Source organism: Takifugu rubripes, chromosome 6 (assembly GCF_901000725.2).
Source record: "Takifugu rubripes chromosome 6, fTakRub1.2, whole genome shotgun sequence".
NCBI lineage: Eukaryota > Metazoa > Chordata > Actinopteri > Tetraodontiformes > Tetraodontidae > Takifugu > Takifugu rubripes.
Window position 1 is genome coordinate 6,220,411 of NC_042290.1, and position 25,902 is coordinate 6,246,312.

The 25,902-nt window shown below is 44.9% G+C and overlaps 3 protein-coding genes and 4 non-coding genes across 10 annotated transcripts; 5 read left to right on the plus strand and 2 right to left on the minus strand.

The window, feature by feature from the left end:
- Positions 1–2: 2 nt before the first annotated feature.
- On the minus strand, positions 3–16,655 carry kcnt1a (potassium sodium-activated channel subfamily T member 1a). Of its 4 annotated transcripts, none has more exons than XM_029837859.1 (31): positions 16,214–16,655; positions 15,276–15,419; positions 12,561–12,640; positions 12,330–12,471; positions 11,990–12,040; positions 11,859–11,907; positions 11,693–11,752; positions 11,330–11,404; positions 10,027–10,110; positions 9,510–9,604; positions 9,222–9,402; positions 8,983–9,147; positions 8,618–8,754; positions 7,865–7,928; positions 7,682–7,790; positions 7,442–7,592; positions 6,538–6,687; positions 6,137–6,366; positions 5,829–6,045; positions 5,498–5,603; positions 5,252–5,424; positions 2,725–2,796; positions 2,466–2,600; positions 2,288–2,399; positions 2,089–2,190; positions 1,818–1,901; positions 1,617–1,745; positions 1,254–1,542; positions 1,112–1,174; positions 962–1,046; positions 3–878 (listed from the first exon to the last, which is right to left on the minus strand). In XM_029837859.1, the coding sequence occupies exons 1-31, from the start codon at positions 16,384–16,386 to the stop codon at positions 761–763; spliced, it is 3,825 nt and encodes a 1,274-aa protein (XP_029693719.1). In that variant the 5' UTR covers positions 16,387–16,655; the 3' UTR covers positions 3–760. The 4 variants fall into 4 exon arrangements, with proteins under 4 accessions (XP_029693719.1, XP_029693718.1, XP_029693721.1 ...); XM_029837858.1 differs by having other exon boundaries at positions 1,254–1,548; positions 16,214–16,654; XM_029837861.1 differs by having other exon boundaries at positions 1,254–1,548; positions 7,484–7,592; positions 16,214–16,653.
- Positions 3,005–3,077, plus strand: trnar-ccu (transfer RNA arginine (anticodon CCU)). The gene has a single exon. It is a non-coding gene; the product is annotated as a tRNA-Arg (tRNA).
- On the plus strand, positions 3,297–3,369 carry trnar-ccu (transfer RNA arginine (anticodon CCU)). The gene has a single exon. It is a non-coding gene; the product is annotated as a tRNA-Arg (tRNA).
- On the plus strand, positions 3,645–3,717 carry trnar-ccu (transfer RNA arginine (anticodon CCU)). The gene has a single exon. It is a non-coding gene; the product is annotated as a tRNA-Arg (tRNA).
- trnar-ccu (transfer RNA arginine (anticodon CCU)) lies at positions 3,937–4,009 on the plus strand. Its single transcript has one exon. It is a non-coding gene; the product is annotated as a tRNA-Arg (tRNA).
- A 997-nt stretch (positions 16,656–17,652) lies between the features above and the next one.
- On the minus strand, positions 17,653–20,684 carry psmd5 (proteasome 26S subunit, non-ATPase 5). Its single transcript, XM_003965239.3, has 10 exons — positions 20,449–20,684; positions 20,055–20,199; positions 19,869–19,982; positions 19,663–19,791; positions 19,426–19,535; positions 19,209–19,351; positions 18,932–19,123; positions 18,724–18,833; positions 18,503–18,643; positions 17,653–18,427 (listed from the first exon to the last, which is right to left on the minus strand). The coding sequence occupies exons 1-10, from the start codon at positions 20,619–20,621 to the stop codon at positions 18,170–18,172; spliced, it is 1,515 nt and encodes a 504-aa protein (XP_003965288.1). The 5' UTR covers positions 20,622–20,684; the 3' UTR covers positions 17,653–18,169.
- A 643-nt stretch (positions 20,685–21,327) lies between these two features.
- Positions 21,328–22,713, plus strand: b3galt9 (beta-1,3-galactosyltransferase 9). Its single transcript, XM_003965282.2, has 2 exons — positions 21,328–21,406; positions 21,482–22,713. Exons 1-2 carry the CDS (start codon positions 21,401–21,403, stop codon positions 22,574–22,576), a joined length of 1,101 nt encoding a protein of 366 aa, XP_003965331.1. The 5' UTR covers positions 21,328–21,400; the 3' UTR covers positions 22,577–22,713.
- The last annotated feature ends 3,189 nt before the right edge of the window (positions 22,714–25,902 follow it).

Sequence of the window (25,902 nt, forward strand, 5' to 3'; positions counted from 1 at the left end):
TCCATCCCTCATTTGCAAGGCAGCACTTTATTCTGCAAATTCCAATAGAATGGAACTGAATACAAACACTTAAATTTGAATGTACACCTTAGCAGGTAAAGTTAAACATGTCGTCCCATCAGAATGTAATATTTCAGAAATAAATGACTAAACAGCCACACATATAATTTGCTATGCAAAAGAAAATAATTCTAAAGTATTAACAGGTTTGAATAAACCATTTCAGTCTGCAGCAAACGACTAACTAATATGTGTCATGTAGTGCTGGAAAAACGTACTAATAAACTGCTACACCATTGAATATCTATGTCTATAGCACAGCTACAAAAATAAGCTTTACTGCTTCAATGCACATAAGTAATATGCTGTAGTCTGTAGTGTTTGTGCCCTTATTGAGGAATTTATGTCCTTGTTAGAGGCAAGGCGTTTCTGCAACAAACAAAGCTTCTGCGATTCACTTTCTGAAGCCTGGAGGTTTCATTCTGAACAAAGGCAACGCTGCAGCAATGACAGGCCCAACTCCAAGTCCCTCAAGTCAGCTGAATTAACAATTTTATCCACGATTTTACAGATATCAATACTATTCGTTTCGACAGTACCGCAGTAAGAGGATGATAATGTCACCTGACAGGCAGGCTGCACTCGTAATACTGCAGTGTTTACATACTGTGTCCAGTTTAGGACTGGACCTGTAAGGATGCACCCGGACCCACGTGTGAAGTCAGGAAAACGGATGACGAAAGCTGGACCTGTGCAGGGATCAGAGCTGGGTGTTCTGTCTGGCGTCAATGCTGGACTCGTGCCTTTCTTTCAGGCTGCTGCTGTGGACCGGAGGCTCCTCGGGCATGTGAGCCAGAGGATCTGAACGAATCAGGTACCTGGGAGACAGAGAGAGAGAGAGAGAGAGAGATTTATAGCCCTCTGCTGTGGTAAACAATATGCTTAAAGTGCTCGGACTTACACAATGTCATTAAGCTCCAGCCTGGTGTCAGGTAAGGGGTTGATCAGGACATAGGACAGGGTGTTTTGGTGATCGCTCTGCTCATCTGAAAGAGAAATGTCACCATAAGCAGCAGACACGTGATAAGGCTGTGATCTACTGTGGACGCACCTTGCAGGTATCCCAGATTGACCCTGTTCATGACATCACTGGCTGTCAGGTTGGAGAGATCTTCTGCAAACAGCACAAAGAGGACGTTTAACATCAGGAGTGCAGCTCTGAGCTGTGTGATGGCTCACGCGTCCATCCTCACCGTTCCCGGAAGTAGGGAGACCCAGGTGCCTCATGCGGTTGCGGACCAGCTCGGACAGCTCCTCCCTCTCGGAGCGCCGGTAGAGGTTCAGGCGCTGCTGAGCGATGCGCTGGGCGTGGTCTTTGGTGGAGTCCCGGCTGGTCCCCTGCCACCTGGTGCTTTTTTTACTCAGACGTCGTGCCCACTGCATGCTCTTCTTCCTCAGCAGAGGGGGATCCGGCTGCTCGTTGCCGCGGGGCTCCTCCCCCCTGTCTTTGGTGTCCTCACAGTCATCAACATTGACCGATACCTGCGACTGCAGTATTACACAAAGGTTTACAGATTTGATAAAAGATAGAGAAAAAAATGAATTAAAAAAAGCACCTCAGAAGTTGTGAAAATGTGGGATTCGGTCCGATAAATCCCAATAGGAATTTCAGCGCTGGATGAGCAGAGTTTCTGGAACAGTCTCCCATAAGTGCCAATCCAAAGGTCCTCCTCTGTTACCTTCATCTGAAATCAAACTAGAGTTAATATTCAGTGTCATAATTGTTCTGTCCTGACTTACAGTCCTAAAGATCTCACCGCACAGAGGTATCCGGACCCTGGAGTGGTGTCCAGCCCCAGCAGCAGCCTGGCGATGAGGATCATGTAGTCCTTCACAAATGACTGACGAGTAATCACAGAAACGGGTTTAAATGGAGCGAACAGAGGGATAGGCTATAATTTCTGTCAACACAAGGGGGCACTTTTGCTCTAGGATGAAAATTGCTATAAAATAGCAATTTTCATCTGGAAAATACTCTTTCAACTTTAATTTGTGCGTCAGAGTGTTCGGGCTGAGGTGTAAACCCACCTGGTACAGCAGAGTGTCCAACATGCTGATGCTGAAAACTCTGCCTGCGGCAAAGGGGAGGCGGAACATAAAGGCCAAGTTGGAGCCTTTGTCACGCTCTTTCTGAGGAAGGAGTCCCAAACAATTCAAAGGCTTTATGGTCATTTAAAAAAAAAACAAATCCTCAGAGTGAATGTTCTTAAATGGAATGAGACTCTACCTTCTCCAGCTTGGAGAGAGCCAGCGAGTAGCAGTCTTTAGCTCTGAACTGCATAAATCTCATGTTGGATGGATGAGTGAGCTCAGTGATGATACTGAGACTGGGAAATAACCTGCAGTGACAGGTAAAGGAAGAGTGGAGTGCCTCGGATGAGGATTTGGCCATTCGTCTGGCTCACCTGAACATCGTCTGTACGTTGACGATAGTCTTGGCGTCGGCCATGTAGTCCTCCTCAGCGCTCATTGTGCTCTCTTTGTCCACAACCACCAAGTTGTCGGCGTAGATGATGCCACACTGCAGCAGGCTGTCCAGGCTGAATCACACACAGGCACAGATTTCATTCAATACTGTGTCCAACAAGTAAACAAAGACAACTCATTTGTTGGAGAGAACAATCAGAATGGGATTAAAGACAAAAGGTTCTGTGAAAGTCTCACTTGTCAATGGTCCCCGCCATATAGTAGACCATAGGAAAACAGCAGATGGCCTCCAGAAAATGATTATCTGGCCTAGAAATAAACATATGGTCACTCAGTTTTGGTTTTACCTTTGCATGTTTAAACTTTACATAGTGCATGATTTTATTTTCTTATGGGCCAGCAAGTGTGAACAAAAGACGGTGTTTGAACTGATGTGAAACTAAATAAAACCCCTGGTGGCCTCAGTCACTATCCAGGACCCCAGACTAGCTGTCCAACAAAGACCCATGGGAACAAAGCCCCAGTGGCCTAATGGACAAGGCACTGGCCTCCTAAGCCAGGGATTGTGGGTTCGAATCCCATCTGGGGTGTAAAATCAGCCTTTTCTTTGTCATGACATCAATCCCCACACTGGACTGTTGTAAGCCTTGTGTCTTACTCTAACATTCTGGAGTTGGGTGTTTTAGGAGCAGTTCTGAAGTGCCCTTGAGCAAGATCCCTTATGTCCCAATTTGCAGACTGCCATAATGTATTTGGAGCACTGGTGCCCTTGAGCAAGGTAGTATTCACCTTACAACCTCTCAGAAAATGCCCCAGTGGCCTAATGGATAAGGCACTGGCCTCCTAAGCCAGGGATTGTGGGTTCAAGTCCCATCTGGGGTGTAACTACCACTTTTTCTACATCATGGCATCAAGCAAGATGGACACTGGTGTTATTGGCTTGAGGGGGTCGTTTCTTACTCTACCATTCTGGACTTGGGTGTTTTAGGAGCCGTTCTGAAGTGCCCTTGAGCAAGATCTCTTATGTATCATTTGGGGTGACTGCAGCAACACAACAAATATTCAATTTGCAGACTGCTACCAATAGAACCATGATATATTTGGAGCACTGGTGCCCTTGAGCAAGGTAGTATACACCTTACAAACGCTCAGAGAAAGCCCTAGTGGCCTAATGGACAAGGCACTGGCCTCCTAAGCCAGGGATTGTGGGTTCAAATCCCATCTGGGGTGTAAAATCAGCTTTTTCTTTGTCATGACATCAATCCCCACACTGGACTGTTGTAAGCCTTGTGTCTTACTCTAACATTCTGGAGTTGGGTGTTTTAGGAGCCGTTCTGAAGTGCCCTTGAGCAAGATCTCTTATGTTCCAATTTGCAGACTGCCATAATATATTTGGAGCACTGGTGCCCTTGAGCAAGGTAGTATACACCTTACAACCTCTCAGAAAATGCCCCAGTGGCCTAATGGATAAGGCACTGGCCTCCTAAGCCAGGGATTGTGGGTTCAAGTCCCATCTGGGGTGTAATTACTGCTTTTTCTACATCATGACATCAAGCAACATGGACACTGGTGTTATTGGCCTGAGGGGGTCATGTATTAGGTGCAGTACTGAAGTGCCTTTGAACAATTACCAAACAACTGTCTCCAAGAACTCTTAACTCCCATTTGGGTTGAAAACACTTCCACTTGCTTTGATCATGGACTGCAGCATCATAGCAAATGTTCAATTTGCTGACTGCTACCAGGAGAAACATGATGTATTTGGAGCACTGGATCATTCACCGGCATTCTAAGCCAGGGATTGTGGGTTCAAGTCCCATCTGGTGTGAATGTTTCTCCTTTTATTGGTCATGTGAGAGATGTCACCCTTGAGCAAGTTGCTGATCCCCTAAATGTCCCCTAAAACCCCCGAGTCTGATCTGGGGTGAAAACACTTCATATATTCTTCATCATGGGGTCATGGGTTCAAGCCCTGCATTTCTCCAAATTGCAGACTGGTGGCAGGAGAGGAACTAAATGCCCAGAGTGGCTGTCCAGGGCAGCTTTCTCTGACACCTCTCCCTGATCCCATGTGAAAACATTTCAGCTTTCTGAGGAGACTAAAAAGACTGTTTCTTCTTCTTGACTACACATAAACATGCTGTGGACTCTGCTGTCCCTGCCTGGATGTCCTTAAAGGGTATGTGGATGTGGTTCTGAGCTTGTTCAGAGGGAATTAGTCACTTTAATACTGCATCTGCCCAGTCCTGCTGACTAGCGACCCAAGGCTGTCGTAAGTGCTCAGATTGTGTAATCAGCCGTGTGGGTGTTTGTGTTTGTATTTAGCTGCGACAGGAAAGATGAGAGAGTGACTGGCATGGAGGTAGCGTGTTTGTCCTCATACCTGTGTGTCCCACATGTGGGGGCTGAGCAGGGACACATCAGGGTTACCAATAAAAATACCATCAGTTTTTTTTCTCCCTTTTTCCAGTAAATCACTCCTCTTCATCTTTTTCTCCCCTTTTAGTAAGGCACAGGTTCAAGGCTGAGGAAGTTGCTATGGTTACTGTCTGGAGCAACTGATTGCTGCCTTTTCTTTGTTGCTGAAAACATGCTCGCTGTCACCGTGAGCGGCGGTGGAAATGTAACAGCGGAAACCAGAATGAAGTTCCACCTCCGCAGCCTTGTTCTGAATGCTGGGCTGACACGGGCATGTGGCATTAGTGACGCATCCCGCTGTCATGTGGTGGGGGGGGGGGGAAAGTAGAAAAAAAAGGTAACTCACGGATTATCCAGCAGTAACACAATGGGGTTGAGTTCTTTCCGGGGTCTGTAATAAGCCCTGAGAGGTACGATAAAGTTGTAGAGGCCGTTCCCCGCCGTCTCGGCGGACACGATGATTAGCTTGTTTTTGAAGCCGTAAGCCTTCGCATCCTCAAAACTGTTGTGCCTGCAGCCCTGTGTGCAGACAGGTATTTTAGGAGGCTGTGAGTAATAGAGGGAGCACGTTTGAGAGACGGTGCCCACCCACCTGATCAAGCCGTAAGCAGCAAAATGGGGCTTTTTCCACCAACAGATGGCACAAGGTTGGAGAGCTCCCGATGTACGGAGAGTTAGGGGGATAACCTTTCACATAGCTGACAGGGAATAAAAAGGTGAGCTGAAAACTTCAGTAACAAAACATTTAAGAGAACTTTTTAAATGACAAAGGATAGGATTCCGGCTCATTAGATGCAAAATTTAACAAAAGACTAATTTGCATATACTGCACAGAGGAAGTCTGATTTGCACTAATGTACATTAAGAAATGGGATTAGCATTATCATTAGCATTACACAGAACCTCAGAATCCTAATCCTTACTCTGTAGATGAGTGACCCTTCTCGTCTATAAAGACGGAGTCATCTTCTGATTGGTCACCGAGGAGGTCACAGGGCAGAATTGAGGAGGAATCTGCGATCTCCTGAACTGGAGCTATGCTCGGCCTGCGACCGCCAGTTCCATTTACAGTCGTCGGGACCGATTTACTCCCAGATGGATCCGGGGGACTCGCATTCTGGAGATCCATGGCAACGGTGCCTGCGAACGACATTCACCGAGCTTTAGATTTCACCCTAGAATCAGGCATTGCTCCGTAAATCAACAAGAGCATCTCTGGGCTCTCCCTCACCCATGCTGGCAATTATGCTGTGCACCGGAAGCTGTGAGGGGCCATCGTAGATCCCCCCCACAGGGCGCCCCTTCCTCTCCTCCTGGTTAAAAATGAAGGCAGAGTTCTCCTCCTTGGTGATGTTGATGTAGTAGCAGGTGTCTGTGGTAGCCATGATGTGACGCGGGCCAGGATTCAACAGAATGCTCTTGTCGTCCTCCCTCTTTATTCCGATCAGACACACACCATACCTGCACACAACAGTGCTACGCTCATATTCCCTTCTATTATTCCTGCTGGGCACATGCTAGATTTCCGGGCCGTAAACAAGGTAGTCTGAGAATGAAATACAAGCTTCTTATCACCGGGGAATTTCTTTATAAACATCTGAAGGACGAGCATCATCCTACGCCTCAACTCACTTCTTGTGAGAATGGAAGGAAGCGTAAGTGAAGCTTTTGCCATTGTACTCCCTGAAGAACTTGCTGTCGCACACCCGGATGTGGTAGACCTCATTTCCAGAGCAGCATCCGTACATCTTCTGCCACTGCTCCGGTGACTGCTGACCCTCTCTGCAGTCGATTAAAGAAACACAATCAGATCCAGAATATAAACACTCTGTGTTTCCTGAACCTATTGCAGTTCAATTATTCTTCTAAGCACTAATATACCCTCAGAAATATGGTAATTATGGTAATTGCTAGTCTCTTCATGAACATTAAGCGCGATAAAACTAATTCAAACTAGTTCTCCTTTTTTAACACATGAAGCGAGGCTAATATCCAAAGTATCCAGGCTCTGTATCTTAGCCCTATTTTAGTTAAAACCACCTGCCAATTATATGTACATGTACTGTACATTCTTCCTATACAATCACTCATCCATCTTTAGGGGTTATTTGCAGAACATGGTCCTGATTAAACCCAAAGTCTACATGGGTTTTCTAATAAAGCTTCATTGTTCAAAGAACTGTTGTCAAGAACGCAGTAAGTGGCGCAGCCCCTTCATTCCCCTCTTAATGCAGTGCCTCTGAAAGAAAGTGACAAGAGCTTTTAAAAGTGAACTATACACGCTGTGAAAAATCATTTCCCACCAGTTAGCTTTTCATACGACTTCACAGAAAAAAACGCATCCTAAAAAAAGCCATTGTGGCCCCACCAGTTTTCTTTGCTGGCACATTGTGCTCCCGCGGCTTCCCGCCGTTCCCCACAATGAACTGAGACTTCCAGTTTGTTTGAGCTCATTCACCTCTCTGCTCCATAAAAAAATCATATTTCACATCATCAGACACGAAAACCTGAAAAAATTCGACCTTTGCAAACGCACAAAGGAGCCCGGGAAGGTTGTCGGCCTTGCGGGGAGACTGACCGTCCGCTGGAGGTGTGTACGAGCAGCGTGATCAGGGTGGAGGTGGCGGGACAGATGCAATTTAGTGCCAACATGGCGTATTTGAACTCCTCCTCACACACAACATGATCTGGAAAAGATGCAGAAAAGGACCGAGTGCCATATCCCAGAGGAGCTGTTTGAGTGGAAAAAATAAAAACTTTGTCTGAATAGGCTCACCTGCAAATTTGACATGGAACTTATTTTCCGGTTTGAGTATCTGAACATAAAGGGGGCAGTTTGGGGCAAAGTCCTTCACTGCCCAGGCTCTCAAGATTGTCTGATGGTCCTAATGAAGACAGGTGCCTTCTTACATCTGCTACGTGCGACAGAATCAACGATTTGAGTTAATTCGTTTCTCACCGCAGCCATGCGATCCACCTCGTTGCGGCTGCTTAAAATGAAACAAGCCTCGGCGTCATCCATCCTGCAGAATGGGCCGTTCAGTATCGGAGAAAATACATAAAACAGAGAGAAAATGTATGTAGTTGGGCTATCAAGGCTAAGTGGAAAAGAGCAGCAGTCCTTCATTTAAATGGACACACCAGCCTGTAACGCTCTGTGCTGTATGTGCACTTGCGTGGAACTGTTAATGCATATGATTAGCACAGTCAGGAGTTTTCAGGATGCAAAACAAGCGTGGGAGGATTTGAAAAGGTGCCAGGCTGACACACGCCCAATCTCCTACTTGTAAATGCTCTGTGGAAACTGTGACAAATGTATATACGTCGGAGTTATATAAGAGCATTCATCAAAGTCGTGGTTTGATGTTGGAAGGGACGGTTGTTGTGTAGTTCTGCTCTTCCACTTTACATATTCACTTTGTTTTAGGAGTCAGGGTCTGAGGCCAAAAGCTGTTTTTCTAAGGCATTTCAACTCCGTCTCACACTTGCTGTTGCTCATCTGAGCCAATTCAAATGTACTGTCAGGGAGGTAAACTGACCTCAGTTACTATGACAACTGATACTTCGCTAACGCTCCAAATTTTGGAATCATGATGACAGAAGGACATTGTTACTGCTGTGTAATTAGCCTGACGCTTTCAAGAAGAATTCAGCGGCAGGAACACGTTTGGAAGTGCGAGCGCAGTAAAACATTCAGGGATCTGTTGGTTACTTTGCTCTCAGCAGGTCCTGGTCTTTGAGGACGGATCCTTGCAGGTAAATCACCCTCTGGGACCACAGGGGTATCTGCAGCACCCTCCGCACCTGCAGGTCCATCTCGGTCGGGCACAGGATTACCACATAGTAATCCTTGGAGATTACACAAGAGCCACTTTAGTCAAACAGCGACTGTATCATTGTTTTTTTTCTTTTTTTAAAGCAAATTAAGTTGATTACAAGTCCAACATTTTGTAATTGAAAACAAGAATGGTCCAAAACATGTCTCCTGGGGTACCCCGCACACTAAACACAGTAATTAATTAATTGAAAATCGGAATCCTTAAAGCCAAACCACACATATACTTGACATCCTCGTACCTGCAGTCTGGGATGAGCGTAGAATTCGTTGAGAAAATCCATGAGCAGATCTATCTTCAGTGCGCTGACGCAGAGAACTACGTGTTTCTCCGTCTGGGCTCTGTGGCGGCTGTAATTGCCTCCAGACTTCTGTCTCTCCATCCACAGGTAGATCAGCTCCTCGAACTGACGCGCAACAACACGGGGCGTGAAAAATAGAAGCCACCTCTGATCGCAGGTGCACGTTGGTCTCCTCTCACCTGCAGGGGCAGCACCACCAGAGCCACGCAGATCATGATGACCACCAGCAGCTGGGAGGGCCATATCCGCGGGGTGACGTCCCCAAAGCCGACGGTGGAGAAGGTGACGATGCAGAAGTAGAAAGAGTTGAAGAGGGAGAGGTTTTTGCCCGCCCGCTCCAGATGCTGGATTCCACATGTGCTGTTTTAGAAGGCGCGACATCAGTGCATTATTTTTACTTTTACTTTACTCTTCTTTACCTTGTGACTGGTTCAAAATCTTAAGCTGTAAAATCCTGGAGGACTCACCCAGTGAAGACCAGGCAGAGCAGTGTGCAGATCAGAATGAGGACCTGGTTGAACATGGCTGAGTTGGTCCTCTGGATGGCTCTGTGGACATCGTTCTGCCCAAACAGAGAGAGCGCACGTTAACGTCACATGTAAAGATACCGACTTCCTCCATTGAGCCAGAGAATCCCTCACGCCATTAACTCAGCCTTTCAATTTAAATGATTAAAGGAGATGAAATGATGTTTGATGTTTCTCGCTGCAGAGTGTCTCACAGAGCAGCGCTGTAAAGTGAAAACAGGCTCCAGAATTAGCTCCCAGCAGGGGTCTGCCGGGGTGCATGCAGTTGGAGGAGAGCCAGAGCTACGGAGGGGGACGCTGGGACGGCAAATGTTGCTGATGCAGAGAGATGTTTGACGGCTGCCCAATGGCTGTCAGCTGATCCAGCAGCGCTTCTCCATTAACAGAGTCGTTAAAGTGCTGATTGAAAACAAGCCGTTACCAGAAAGCAATCAAATGAATCCACCTTGGAACTCACAATCATATTCTCCAGAGCACACTTGGCCAGCCAGCAGTTGAGGAAAACAGGAATGAAGATGTTCCGTATGGAGGGCCAGAAGATCTGAGGAAGAACGACATATTTAGCTGCTGCGCAGCTAAACGTGATCTTGCGCTGTTAGCATGATGATCTGATTATACATTTGGGAATGCTGCTCCCCACTGACCACACTGCATCCTAATACTTCTGAGAACAGCACTTACGTAAGTTTTATTATGATAGATAGATAGAGTACTTTATTGATCCCTTTAGGGGGTGTCTATCAGGGAAATTAGCATCTCCAAAAAAACGTACAACACTGTACAAAATTACCCACCACCATTACACACCATTAAACCTATTAAAGATAATAAAAATAGAATAAAATAAGAAATAAAATAGAATAAATTAAAAAATAGAATATAAATATAAAATATAAAACTATAAAAATGTAAATAAATGAATAGATGGATGAATGAACTGAATGAATGGATGTCACAGTATTATGTTATTCCAGTGTTGTTCCAGTCCTTCTGTTGGCCCTCCTCCCCCCCAGTGAGGAGTTGAACAGTCTGATGGCTCGGTGGATGAATGAGTTCCCCATTCTGTTTGTCCTATTATATTTAAATTAAAATAATTTATAAGTGAAACCCCCACTGGGTCCCTCTTTGATGATCCTCTTGATTGACAGAACATACTGTAGTGAGGCTCCACTCCAAAGACACAACAGAACATCTTTGGTTCTTTCTGATCTGCTCAGCTACAGCAAAGTTCTGGATAGAATGTTCTACCAGACCATAATGCAGAGAGTACAGAAATACCCACATTCATACTTGCTGGTTTCAGAAATTCTACATTTATTTCCTCAACTAAAGTGAAACCAGGGAACAAGTTTCCTCAATCAAAACCAGGAGATGAGCTTTGATTGTCAAACATTGAGTGCAGATGGAGATCCGCCCTGACCCATGCAGAAATGTTCAAGGACGAGCAAATATACCGGGCGTAATTATATTTTCCTCACATCTGAGTAAAATGAGGCATGTATTTTAGTTCAAATGCCTTGAAAATGGCTTTTAAAAGCTGAACCGACGTCAACAGGAACAACAAATTAACATAGCCTGCAACATTGCAAAAACACCAACTTATTCACTGCTAAATGGCATTAGCATTTACATGCACCCTGCCTGCAGAGGGCCACAGTGACCTGGCTGTAGCACGTGTGGTTTGGCCTCCATGTGTGAAGGCCAGCATTTGAAAGAATTCTGTTTGGTGTGTGAGAACGCACGTGAGGATAAAGCTTTACCGTAATGATGAACGGAACAGTGTTGATCATCTCCAGCAGAAAGGACACCTGGAAGATCTGCTCCCAGATGTTCCCCTAAAATAAACATGCACACACGTTTTAACCGCTCGACCTATTAAAAAGAATAGAAGGTCATCCGCACGAATACGCCTCTTAACTTTGATCTGTCACTCTACACGACCACTTAATCCTTCACCTCCGTCTGATTGGGCAATTAACATTTGTGCCTAATATAGCTCTAACAAATGACTTTGCCTAATTACACCAATTAAGGACTGTCATTCTCAGACACTCAGTGTTATTATTTGCACAGGCTGTGTTGCATAATCCCCCCGCACATGCGTGTGTACATGTGTGTGTTACCTTATAGCTCAGATACATCAGCAACATGGTCTCCAGGAAGCTAATGATGGCCACAATCACCTGTTCCCACCAGAAAAGAGGACGAAACAGTCACCACACATGGACAAAGGCATTTGTCCTCATGTGAAAGATTCTTTTTCTCTGTCCAGATCTTGGTGGGACTCACTTGGATGGCCCAGACTGGCGCCTTTCGATCCACCCAGAAAATCAGCTCCCTGTCACACGAACACGATCTTTACATTATTACTTCGATTAAAACACTTTGAAATGAACTAAGGCAGCTTTATAACAGCGTACCAGCTAATCTCTCTGTCCTGGACGGACCCACCGTTCCACTGACAGTCAACACTAGCAAGAAGAAAAGACCATGATCATGTTTTACTAATGCAGGTCCGGTATTAAAGTCAGCAGAACGACACAAGATTCAGAGACATGAAAACAAACTTTTCATGTTTTTAAAATATATTTAAAGCTACAATATTAAGTGATAAAGAACTGTAACACATGGTGTGCGATAAAAATGAGCAAATGCATCAGACGATAATAATGTTACAGTGGAAGAATCATTTGTCATTTATGTCCCCCATGTCCCCCATGTCCTCTCTGTCCCGTGCGTCCCCATCACTTTTCCACCAACCATTTGTTGCTGCCGTAGATGGGCTGTCCGGCGCTGGGATTGGCCGCAGCGCCCTGAGCGGGATCGTCCGTCACCACTCGGATCATGTAGAGCAGACAGGTGAGCAGCTTCAGGGAGAAGTTGAAGACGCGAATCCTCAAACCTGGGGAGGCGGGAAAAGGGGGGAGCGATCGGCAGCATTCAGTTTGGCTCCGGTGGAGTCAAGAGGTCGCGCTGCTTCCATCCACTTACTAGATCTTTGGTTTTTGATGAAGAAAAGCTTCAGACGCTCCTTGAAGGTGTTTTCGTTCACATAAAACTCCACCTGGACCCTGACAGAGGAGAGAAAAGACCAAGAGAAAGGGGGGGGGGTCATGTGTTGGTTTTTCTAATGATCTGCCCGAGGTGGGTTTGGTGATGACCTCAGTCTTAGATTGCCTTCCAAATGATAAAACGGGGTTACTGTAGGACGAGAAGCTGGCGCCAAAAAAGAGCAGCTGCCGCAGGGAGATGGGAGGGTTGAGAATTGTCATCCGGGGCGCCGAGTGTATCAGAATCTTCTCCGTCAACGCTCCTTTATGCTAAAACAGACTGTAGCGTTTTGAAGGAACCAGAGGGCAACGCTAACAAAGAAACCTTCAGTGAGGAGCTCCGCTACCAGCTGTCACGTCTGACACCGATGGACTCCGAAGGCACTTCAGCAGAGAGCGCCGTCACACAGGAGGGCCCTACAGTCCGCTCTCAGTCGGCGCCGCCGTGCCGGCTCCCCTTCCACCCACACGCACACATAATGGCGTAAGTAATGACCCATAATCAGCTCCTGTTGAGCGCACAATTACTTGCTGGAGGGGTCTGACATTAGTCATACTGCAGTGCCACATCTCAGATGTAGCCAATAAGACTCGTTGCTCGGGGCTAATCAGAGTCATTTAAAAATGTCAGCGGTGGCTTCCATTGTTCTGCGAGTGGGATCAGAACAGAGTCCAGACGGCTGAAATGTGATTGATGCACCGTCTTCACCATCAACTCCAGCGGTTCGCAATCTAAAAGCTGTGAAATCACAACACCCCCTCATATTTGTGATTTTATTCCATTTCTGATTATGAACCTCCCCTCAATCCTCCGACCCGACAATAAATTTAGAGATTCATCGAGAAGAGTGAAACTTTGTTTCTACATCTTTGACTGTGTTGATTTAAACTGTGTGTGTATTTTGCATGCTTTGCCATGAGCTGGAGACAAATACCATTAAGAGAAGAATTCTCCGAGCTAGCTCGTGCTACATAAGCTTATAGAATAATGCAAATAACCCTTTCGCTAATTAGCAGGTGTAAAATGGATTTCTTATCATTGGTAAAACAGTTTTAAAATGTTGCGTCCTCCAGCATGACATTATTTTGATTGTTGTTAAGGCATCAAGATGAGAAAACAAACAAAAGATTACAGGAGGAATTAAAATGACGCCTGCTGATTACAGGTTGGAGACTCAAATCAGCCCATTTTAGTGCCTCTCAGCACTTTCAGAGCTCACGAGTCACACTTTCATTACCAGACTGCAGAATTTGAAGGAATTTGCACATGCATCCAAGTCCTCGCTGCGACAGCGGAACACCGTGCACGCTACTGGCAGCTGCTCGGTGTGGGCCTACCTCTGCACCCCATCGCTGCCCAAATGTTCCAGGACTGAAGAGCTGACCCAGGTGGGGATGATGATCTTCGGATCCATCCTCCTTTAACGCGCAGAGCTGCGTCATGCAGCCAGCCTCGCGGCTCTTCGGCGCAGCGCTAACTTGATGATGTACCCGCGAATCAAAGAACGTGACCACGCTCCTCTCACCAAACAATCAGAGGCATAAGCAGTGTTTGATCAGTTGTGTACTTACAGGAACGGAGTGCTTTGTGAAATATTTTTGGAAAAAGTACAGAATCTCTCTCTTTTTCTAGCTCATGAGCAGGCCTGTTGCCACAGCAACACTGGCTGGAATAACCCTAACTGATGCTGCGGCAGCATGTTTCTCCTCAGTAGCTATGCAGCATCCAACAGAGCTGGAAGATGAATAATTATTTGTCTCTTTATTATGGTGGGTGCTGCTTGGACTCCTCCTGTCTTCCTCTCTTACCTGTCTCTCCTATTTCCTTTTATCCCCTTATTTTGAAGAAGCTGAAGTAGCCATTTATAGCCGACCTCACCTGTGATTCAGTGCTTTTGTATTGAAGAGGCAACCCACTCGAATCCCCCCCCCCCCCACCGTCACCCACTCTGGTGCAACACCCCATCAGACGGCAAAAGCGACAGCGGAAGTACAAATAAATAAGTATCAGGTCAGAGCTGCAGAAAATGTCAGGATGGAATGAGACGGTGGGAAAGAGGTGGCCGGTATCGACGCGCCTCCGGGAGAGAAACCTTTTGAGTGATGGATGTTCGCTGTTCCAGCAGATGTGACCAGTGACATTTTGGAGATCTCAGGCAGATGCTGACCGCGAGACTCAGAGACTCAGAGACTCAGAGACCCCACGCTAATGATGCTGTCAGCCGAGGACAGATCCTTGGTGCGTTCGCGGGACAAGGATACACAACGAACAATGCCAATATAGTATAGAACAAATATGGGTACTGCTTCATGGGGGGGGGGGGGGGGGGGGGGGGGGGGGGCGGTATGATAAGAGGAAAGGTCAATTTTAAATTTATTGGCATTATTTGTTGATTTTCCTGCTCAGACAGGAGGGATCTGTGGTGCTGAACAAGCAGGGTGAGACTGTTCAGCACCACGGACAGCTCAAAGCACAAGAACACCCCAAACTAGCTCACAAAGACGAATCAACATAAAAGAAACTGAAGTAGAAACTTTTTAAGAGTTTAGATCTGTTTGAAAATTTGAACTAATGTTTTGCGTTTCCTATCTGATGGTTAAAACTGTCTGGATTAAAGAGTCTGAGCTCCCTCTCTGGTCACCCGTTCTCTCCTACCTGTCCTCGTTCTGGAAGGTCTGGTCTCCCAGCAGGTCTCTGAAACGGAAACGGGGCGGCAGCGGAGGCACCTCGCTCTCCTGCTGTTCCATCCTGAGAGTGGAGATGTCTAAAATGACCCCGCTGTGGTCGGCGTGGGAGGCACTGGAGGAGGGGGGAGAAGAAGACGGTGAAAAGCAGGAGAAGGGGGACGATGTGTGTGTGTGTGTGTGGGGGGGGGGGGGGGGGGGGTGCATGAGGAACAGACAGACTAGACTGAAAAAAGAGTGCAAGACAGAAAATGAGATCTCATAAATTTTAGAGTTTCGCTAGTTCACTAGTTATTGCCGTGTTACAGGAAATAAACTAGTTTGCATGACTAGAACAGTCCAACTAAATCAGGAAAGGGAAGGGGGGGGTGGATCAGAAACTTTGGTGTCAAGTGAAGAGATGATAACACTTTACACCAGAACAAATGTACAGGAACACACTCGCAAAGTCTTCTGAAGACAGACTGTAGATCGTCTGTTTCCCATAATGCTCTGTTGATCTTAACTTGCTTCATTCAGGTGATTTATTTTATTTATGTCACCAAACAGGGGCGGTTATCCTGTCTGCATGTGCTCTTGGGAACATTAGACACGAGATTTTCCATTTTTGCTTGACAGATTTTAGTGAAACGTCCTCTGGAGACAGGCAGGACGGCATCGTTTCCATGACGCATAATGAGTAAATATAAGAGAAACTGTGATGAAAGAAGTGGATGCAGGATAAACCAAACAACAGCTGAACACACAGCAGAGCTGACAGTGCTCAGCACAGTAAATAATAACAACAATAATGACGATAATAACAGGAATAAACATCTTCCGCAGATCCGCAGTTGGAAAACTTTCAGGGAGCAATAATCAGTCGAGTGATCTGTCATATCTGCATATTCCAAAAGTTGTCTTTCTTACCGTGGCTTGTGCTCGTTCACGGCCCCGGTCCCATCATCGTTCACAAATGTCTGATTCACATAACATTCACTGCACATTTTGGCCGGAAACCCGGCACTTCCGTCGGTCTGGAGAGCTGCTGTGGTCGGCGGTGAGTCCCCCTTGGCAAACTGCTCTTCCTGGGTTAATTGCATCGGAGGGTGTTGCGCCCCCCCCCCTCCAAAAAAAAGGACACCCGGAGAGAAAAGCGCGCTCTTCTAACCCGCCGGGTATTGCGTTACTTTATGTGGATTCCCAAAATCAGCAGCTCAGGTGCATGTTGGAGTTGTTTTTTTTGTTGTTGTTGCCGTGATTAAGAAGCGGCCAACGGATTTGATGAAGACGCAAACGTGAAAATATGAAAGCGAGTCACATCTGTGTCAGAAACATGTCTGGCTGCGTATGAGGGGAAATATTTGCGGAGATGAAACAGTTTCACAGCAGTGAGGTAGAAGAGTACGATCATTGCTGAATTAACACCTGAGCAGAGGTGGAATGGCTCCCTCTAGCGGACGTACTTAGAAGTGTCTCTCATCCTGTGTCCGTACCTGCTTTATTTATTTTTCATGCACTGCAAGGTGCACATTAAGAAGGTGCCCTATTATTTTTGTTGAAATGTCTTTGATCTAATACTCTTAAGTAATAATTTGAAAAAAAAAATCAGGAGATGGCAAGTTTAGATGTGTGAAGAATATCCCCCACCCATAAAATCAGCCAAATTAGGACAAACAAAATAATAACTTCACTATTTCCAATATAAGCAATGAATACAAACAATATTTAAGCCTATACTAGACACTGGATTAGATTTCTTATTTGATTAAATATGCAAATCTTTGTTGTTCTGGTGATGTAAACAGGAGTGAGCGTGGAGATGTGGGAGCGCTGATATGACTCACTGGGGTGGAGGTGACTCAAGGTCGCAAGTAGATTTTTAAGATCATGATGGGTGTTGATAGACTGACTCAGTCCCTCTGATGGAAGTGTGAAGATTTTGTCCTGAGGGAAAAAATGTTCAATTGCAGATATGCAAATATAAGAACTCTTTGGATTTAAATACATTCTGTGTCAGTTTAAAATCATGTTGTTGATGTTAACTTGAAGTGTAATCTGTGAGTTTCCACATCAAAAGCAACTATTTGTTTTGACGGAGCTGGCATTTCAAACAAATAAATTATGTTAGGGGGTCGATCAATGTGAATAAACATAGGAAACAACTCCCACTACTCATAAAACCCGCGACTTGCTCTTACAGCTGTGGACCCGTGGTGAAAATGTCTCCCTCTAGAGGAAGCGAGGAAGAGCTGCAGTTAAATCCTATGAATAAGAATGCTACATTGAGGACGATGACTTTTTAAGATTAGCATAAAACACCCAATTTTAGTTTCTTGCAGTGGCAGATAAATGAACTGCAGATCAACTGGAATGCACAGAAAATTTATTTTAGCAACAACAAAAATTACAAAAGTACAAAAAAAATTTTCATCTCCTTACAGGTAGCAAATTTTCAAATATAATCAATAATCCTGTATTTACTGTGGACTATAGAGTCTGTATTTGTGATATTCTATTGATTTTCCAGCACACATTGGGACTATTAAAATGACACTACTACAATGTTGCATCAGTGCAAATTAATTTGAGGCCGACTGAAGAAAACCTGACAAATACAGCGAATGAGTGGAGCCATCCTTGGTAAAGAGCAACAAACAGTTTAACCAAGCAATTAAATTTACTCACCTATGTTCTTAAACAGACTAATGTTAAAGCTGTAAGAATGCCAGAGTAGCGCATTTTGAATCAATGAACAACAAGCCCTGGGAGGTTAGAACGACTATATTATTCATCCATTATTACACCCCAGTTACTGTCTTCAAGCCTGTACCCAGTTATAAGTGAGTAAATAACAGTCCACCGGTGCAGCTTTGAGGGCAGGATTCACTCAGCTCCTTCTGTGGCGACTGAGGCCACGGCTGAAACGTAGTAAGGTCCCTCTCTCAGATAAGCCTTCAGACTGATGTACTGCTGGCTGCCCAGAATCTGCACAGCTGTGGACGAAGACACGAGCGATCCCACCAGCTCAAACTTTGCATCTTTGGCCTCCTTCGTCTGGCCCGTCGAACGATCCAAAACAAACTCCATGAAACTGGGAGTGCTGACCATTAACCTCTGACCCCAGGGCTGAGTGGCAATAGCCTGAAAGACAAATCCAACGGTAATTATCTGATCACAGCAAGAGCTGATGGTGCTTTTTAGAAACAGAGGACTGACTGTGAATATTCTTAAAGCTCCGCAGTGCAGCTCTGGAAAAGGCTGAGTGCTGATGTTGCGGATCATGTCCATGGGCTGTTTAGACAGCAGGTGGAACCAGGACTCTGTCAACGCCAAGAGGTCTTCCGTCTGCTGCTCCGGCTGCAACAAAAGGTTACGCATTCAAGACGTTTTCCCTGAATGTTGGATTTTGACCATGTTAGAGATGCTCCTGTACATACCTGTAGAGTGAGAAGTTGTGATATAGCATCCAGGCTGCGCACTCTGAGCTCTGTAGCTCCAGAACTGGCGAGCTGGCTCATTCTTCTCAACACAGTCCTAAACTGTTCACCTGAAAACACACAGAAAACTGTCAACATCCGCTGCAATAAGTATAAACACAAATTTCTAATAGAAATTTGCTTTTCTATGAGATTAAGAAAAACTAACCTGTCTTTTGAAGGACCTGCTTTCCCTCTATAGTGGAGCCGAGTAATCCCAAAGTGTCTAGAGCCACGCCGTTCATTACAGGGTCTGGGTCAAGGGCCATCTCAAAAACTTTGTTCTGAAAGGCCGGGTAGGTTTCACAAACCTGCTGAGGGCTGTCCATGATGGCCAAGTTTCCAAAGAACTTTACCAACCCTGCAGAAGTAACAATCTGTTTTGTAAAAGGCTCATTTGAGTGTTTGCTGCCTCACCTGAACACTATGTATATAAATAAACCCACCTGGAATGTAAAGGGAGGAAAAGGAATCAGTCTCGGCACCTCTGATCATGTTGGAAATCTTGTCCATTATACCCTGCTGAGCCAGATACTGTCGTCCATGCTGGCTTTGGGCTAGAGTGGTCACCATCTCAATGGCCGTAGCTCTGGAGAAAATAGAATTTAAAAAAAATAAATCTTCCTGAGGTTCCTCTGATGCACTTCTGAGTCTTTTTATTACCTGACCAAGACATCATCGCCTGTCAGCTCTCCAAGCAGCTGTGAGATGAAGCTGCTGTTGGCACAGTAACCGAGAGAGATGGGAGACACGGATGAGATTTCCACGACCAGCTGCACAGGGCATCAGAAAATACGTCGGATAGTGTTAAAATGGTTTTAGAAATGACAACTTTGATGAAACATTCAGGGGTTTCAGTGCCTAATAGACACTGCAATGAAGACATCTGAAGTAAGCCACCTCATATATTCTGTATCTGACGATGTCACTAGTAGCCATTACATCCTTCAGAACCGCCAGCAAGTCGCCGTGGAACAGCTTGTCCAGCCCTGGCTTGGAATGACTCAATTTAGACAAACACTGAATGGCCTGAAAACAAAGAGAGCCATTTAAAGTCGCCGATTAAAAATACAACTCAAACAGGCTCCGGGGTGTTTTGCCATTACCTGTTTCGCAACAGCAATCTTCTCTTCTCTAATGCACTGAATGACTGCTTGAAGAACATCGTGGTTGTTGAGGACTTCAGTGGCAGCGTCAGGGTGCTCCAATATCCTGCCAATCTAATGGTAAGAGTAACAAAGTCAGAGTTTGGGGAGATCGAGTGTGTGGACAAGTGTGTGTGTGCAGCTCACCTGGGTCAATGCCAGTATTTTAACAGTGTCATTAGGATGGGTGAGCCCGGCCTGCAGCTCTGCTCTGTACTTCTGCACCAAGCAGACTGGGCTGAGGGCTATTAAAATACGTTCAAGGATGTCCACGCACAGCTCAACCTGCTCCCTGCACACAAACATATTTTTAATTCCAGCATGCTAAATAGTTCGTGTTGCAACCACTCAGCATTTGCGTTATTCCTGGTCTGTTCCATTGGTCATTAACACCACGCAATCCCAGGTGTGTTAAATTTCCACTGAAACAGGAGATTTAGGAGAAGCATTGGCTTTTAATGAGCACCAACCAACGACTGACTCAGCAATATTCACCCTTTCATTTGCTAACACTGTTAAAAGATGTGAAATGAACACCGACCTGCAATCAGAGTTCAAGAGAGCGAAAATAACATTGAAACGCTGTCCGCTCACGGCGTCCCTCAATGCGTTGACAGGTATAGACAACAACGCTGTTTTTAAAAGCTGTAGCTCTTCAGTTGGGTGTTCAACGCCGGAGATCTCCCCCAGTAAACCTTCTATGGTGGCTGCCATGACGTTCTTGTTTAGGAACTTCACGATGCAGCCTTTATTTCCTTCTTCTGCAGTTTCTATTTCTTCTTCGTTTTGTCACACAGGCTTAACATTCATTGTGCTGGGAATGTACTGCCATCTAGTGGGACAATAGGAAATACGTTTACTTTCACACCAGCCTGTCCGATACAATTACGGTACTAGTTAAATATAACGTATAACCTTGCAAAAAAAAAAGAAAAAAGCTAAGGCATGTCACTAGTTATTGATTTATATAAAAAAAAATCAATATCTATAATATATACTGACAAGGTTTACCAAATATTTGACAGTAGAGTGGAGAAATTGTGACAAGCTTGTTGACAAAATGTAACCATTAAGGGTATATTAGCTGGACAGGTACAGTAAGAAATGAATAAAATGATGTGCATCTAGATTTGTAAACTTTATTCCATGTGTGTAGTTTGGCTTCACAGTGAGAATAGAATTGAAATCCCTTTTGTATGCGTGGTCTCATTATGTCTGTGAAAAAGTAGGTTTGAAAGCACGTTACAACTTTTGCACTGTTAAAATATGTATAATGGCTGAAACCTTCCATCCCTACATCATTAATGCTTTATGCATGATACAGGATCCACTCTTCTGATGGTAGCATGTGACGTGTGTGTTCAGGTGCAGGGTTACCATGGATGTCATGAAAGTGGAAACCTTGTCTGTCTACCTGTATTGCTCCTGAACTGATTAAAGCAGAAGGACTTCCATTAAAACCAGAGGAAACAAAACTGTTATTAGTAGCAGTCATGCAGGTACCGTGTTAATTCTTTGTTGATTATAAATTTTAATTGTGTAGGCTCATGAGTTCTTTTTCTGCCATGTTCCAGTGCTCCCTGTGCAAACTGCGCACCCACCAGTGGTCTTTCCTTCTCTTCAATGTGCTTCTCTTCCATGCCCTGTTGTTTGGGGCTGACTTTGTAGAGGAGTACCTCCTGCAGCCCACCCCTGGGGTTTACACGGATGGCATGGTTATCGACGTGAGGGAGAAAGCGAGGAAGCTGGACCTGAGCGTCGCCAGGGAAAATATATCCCAGGATTATACGATTGCTAACCCCAGTGCCTGCGGGAAGTCTGACCTCTTTCTCCTCACCCTAGTCTTTAGTTCGGTGGCTAATAACACACAAAGAGATGCTATCAGGAGGACGTGGGCCAACCAGACTTCCATCCAAGGCTTCCCATCACATGTTCTCTTCTTCTTGGGATCATCTCACTCTTCTGCTGCACAAAAGGCTCTCATGGCTGAATCTGACCTCCATGGAGACGTCGTCCAGGGTCATTCTGTGGATGATTCCTCGCTCCGTGGCCCAACTGAGAGGACAATTCTTGCACTCCGCTGGGTGATCACCTTTTGTCCTGTGGCACGCTTTGTTCTGCTGACCGAGGATGCTGTTTTCCTCAACCTCCCCTCCATTGGAGGTTATCTTCTAGGCCTGCACAGGCACCCTGAGAATCTGTATCTGGGTAGGGTGATCCAGAGGGAATCACCAGAAAGAGATCCCAACAGCCCTGGCTACTTGTCGCCAGCTCTGTACCCTGGCAAGTATCTGCCTGAATACTGTGATGGGACTGCTTATGTCCTGTCCCAGGATGTGATCCGGAAGGTGTACGTGGCAGCGTCGGCGGTGCATTTGCCCGTACCTGTGGATGTGTTTGTAGGCTTTTGTGCTCAGAGGGCGGGTGTGGCACCAACCCACAGTGCCCGGTGGGTCGGAGACAAACACGTCCGCTACAATGCCTGCTGTTACCGATATCTGTTTAACTCAGCCAGAATGAGACCTGATGAATTGGACAGAGTGTGGGCAGACATGAGGCAGAAGGATGGACGATGTTCACTGTTACGGACCTATTATGGGGTGGTGACTTGTAAGACTCTTACTTATCTGAATAAACTGCCCTTTTTTCACTCTGATGGCCAATATTAAATGCATTTCAATTGTTTCCTTCCTTTCTGCTTGTCATTATCCTTCATTTGTGTATAAAAAGGAAGCTATTTTTTTCATGAACAACATGATTTGTCCATACTAAAAGAAAATTCTGACAATGATAAGTCTCAGTATTGTTTATGTAAATAGTTTTTTTTTCCTTCGACCTTTGTGAACTTAAATAAAATACTGTTTGGTTTCAGTTTGAGTTTGAGTTTTCATGTGAATTTGAAATTTATGCTTACTTCCAAAATGATTAAGTTTAACTGAAACGGTTTATACAAAAATTGACTGTTGGTAAATTGTAATCATCAACTTATTGTTTTTAAATTTGTGATTCTAGTGGATTATTGCCAAATTATCTTTTTAATCTTTTTTGGATAATTTCCAAATTATATTATTTTATCTTACATTCTGAACTTTTGACGATCCTAGAGGGAAAGAAATCAACAGCAATATTGTGACAAGGGAGACATCTAGTGGTCATTTTTGGAACAGCAGACATCGTGAATCAAGGTGTGTAAAAATATAACGCACATTTTAGTGTTTTTAACTCGTGAAGCAAAAGCACGTGACCACTCTATGTCCAGTATTTCCCCGAAAAAACATCCTCAAAATGATTTTGTTCAACAGTTAAAGTCCAAGTCGCAGCTTTTCCCAGGTTTTCATCCTGTTGTGATAACAGTAGCGGACACAAATATGAATCTGTTAATGGGGTAGAAGGAAGACATTCATTTTATCATATAATTGAATTTAGACTTTATGCTTTGCAGAACCTGCTTTGCTCTTTATGTGATTTAAATATCACACTCTCGCTCTCCCTAAATTCCACAAACGGAAAGCCTGGCCTTCATCCCAGCACCACGAGCTAACCAAACAAAATGTTTGGGTGTTCTACAAAAAGAGAAGAGAAAAAAAAATCTCTCTCATGTTAGACTGCCAGAGCTTCACACAGCTCTACTCCACTTTGGCCAGGTTCCATTGTGTCTGCAGAGCTTTCCCTAGCTGCCCGTCTCACCACATCAAGCCACAGACTAACAGCTCAGCATGTCTAGGATAATTCTGGCAGGTGACTGTGTTCTAGCAACCAGCCGGCTGACATACCAGCAGCTCGGATCGCTCTCCGGGATGATTCTGGATTCATTAGCGTCAACACCTTCCGTCCTTGGCCTCAGTGGCACATGATCGCTAACCTCTCACATCACCATGGGATGTTTGTCTGTCTTCTCCCCAACTGACGGCCACATGATTCTTTTATTACCAGCACTGTGTTTGTGTGTGTGTGTGTGTGTGTGTGTGCGGGGGGGGGGTTCATTCCAGGTTACTTCATCTATTGGGGCACCAACACCAACTGCTAAAGCAGCTATAGCATAGCCTAGAACTGACTGAATAAACAGATCCTTATTCTTTCTGGCATCCCTGTATAGTTTGACATCACGGCTGCACATGTGAGAAAACCTTCTGAATATCTCCGCTCTGTTTATTTGAGGGGTAACCTGTCATTCATATCCAACACAAACTGGCCGAAGAAAATAACTTTGCGAAGGTCAGTGGAACCAGGGTCTGAGCGGAAAAGTTCAGTCCCGCCAAGCCCACTTTAACACAAACACGCACATTATGTACACACAGACACTAGAGATTGTTAATGTGAGGTTGAGAGGTTGGTAAACTGCATGTGGGTGGTGGAGCGCTCTAATGAATGCCTCCCTTCAGACACAGAGCTCTGCAGGGAGACTCATCACACCAGAGACACAGCTTTATTTACACCCATTTAATTGACAAAATATAACATAATGTAAAAATATAATGTAGTCAGGATGCTGAAAGGAATCCCCTCCAGTCATTTGACTGACATTCAGTTTGCGAGGATCTTCCTCGGTTCCGTATGACCTTTCTGTTCGGATCAGAGCCTCAGTGATCCTGCTGGCCTGCAGCCATTTACGCAGAAGCAGCAACCTCAAGGATAACCGCGCGATTTCAAAATCTGCGGTTGCGTCCCTTTTTCCTTTTTCTTAAATGTTTCCTTCGACGTCGCAGCACGTTGGTCAAAACTTATTTTCTACTTGCTGCGTTAAATATACATATACAGTAGGTTATTGTTTGTTCTTCTTAGTGAAATATTTTAAACGTGCTCTCCGTCTGGTTGAAATTGGGTGGATTAAACATTAACCGCAGCGTGGGTGGATTAAACATTAATTCTATTGTGCTTATTTGGAGATTATGCAAAACAGAGTTTTGGAGTGTTTGAATATAAGAATCCTCTTTCCTGTAAACTTTCAGTACATACATTCAAATAATCTTTCCATAAATTCCATACATTATGTAATAATCAATGTTTTTTTGGATTTTCAAAGGTCAGTCCTTCGAAGCGTGCAGTGGTGGTGATCTCCTTTGGTCAAATTAACTGTTTTGTAAAAATCTGCATGTCAGATCTAATCTTAGTGCGGGCGTGCTGGATTATCAAAGGGTTCCTCGGTCACAGCTGTGAGTATCAAAGGTGGGATCAGATGTCACACGATCACATGTTATTACAGGCTTGTGCTGCACATGATTCATGACGACGGGTTCTGGGGCGGTCGTGTGGTATCGTCCCATCTGCTTTATAATGTATGTGCGTATGTTGCCTCATGACCCTGCAAGAACATTTCAGTCCAAGAGCAGACATGACTTCTTTCCCTCTTCTTTAGTAAGAAAAACTAAATTCTGATTTTGGTTCATGTGTTAGAAATTCCAATATCAGATCCCTTTAATGGCAACTATAGGGGTTCTGTGAAGTGTAAGTTCAATTTCTGTATAGAAAGTAAGAAAAAACAAGACTGACATTCCTGTTCTTGCACCGCCAAATTGATGCTTATGGCCCACTACTGCTACACGCCCCACAGTTTGGAAACCTGTAGTGTTCGAGGAAAGGGTGAAAGAGTGAAAGAGTGCATACATGTGTGTTTTACAGGGAGGGTTGACTTGTAATAATAGTAATTATAATTCTGGGTCTCCCATTAAAACCACCTCATCACGCTACGCGTCTCATTACAGGTTCCGTGTGGCTCAGCAGGAACTGATTACCAGTAGCTAAAATCTGCGGTGGTGCCAACGGCAGCTGTCTTCAGGTCTGGCCTATACATAGGATCTGTACATCTGAACCCAACACGCGTGGTTATGTTTGAGGTTCGTGCACTGATAGAGCAAAGCGGCCACTGACTTCTGTTATTAGACTGACTATCTGGATCAAACACATCCAGCAACCAGACTTTAAAAACAGGCATACAATGGTCTCGTCAAGCCCTGTTTTCTCAAACCAAATTATTATTATTATTTCGTATCTTGCA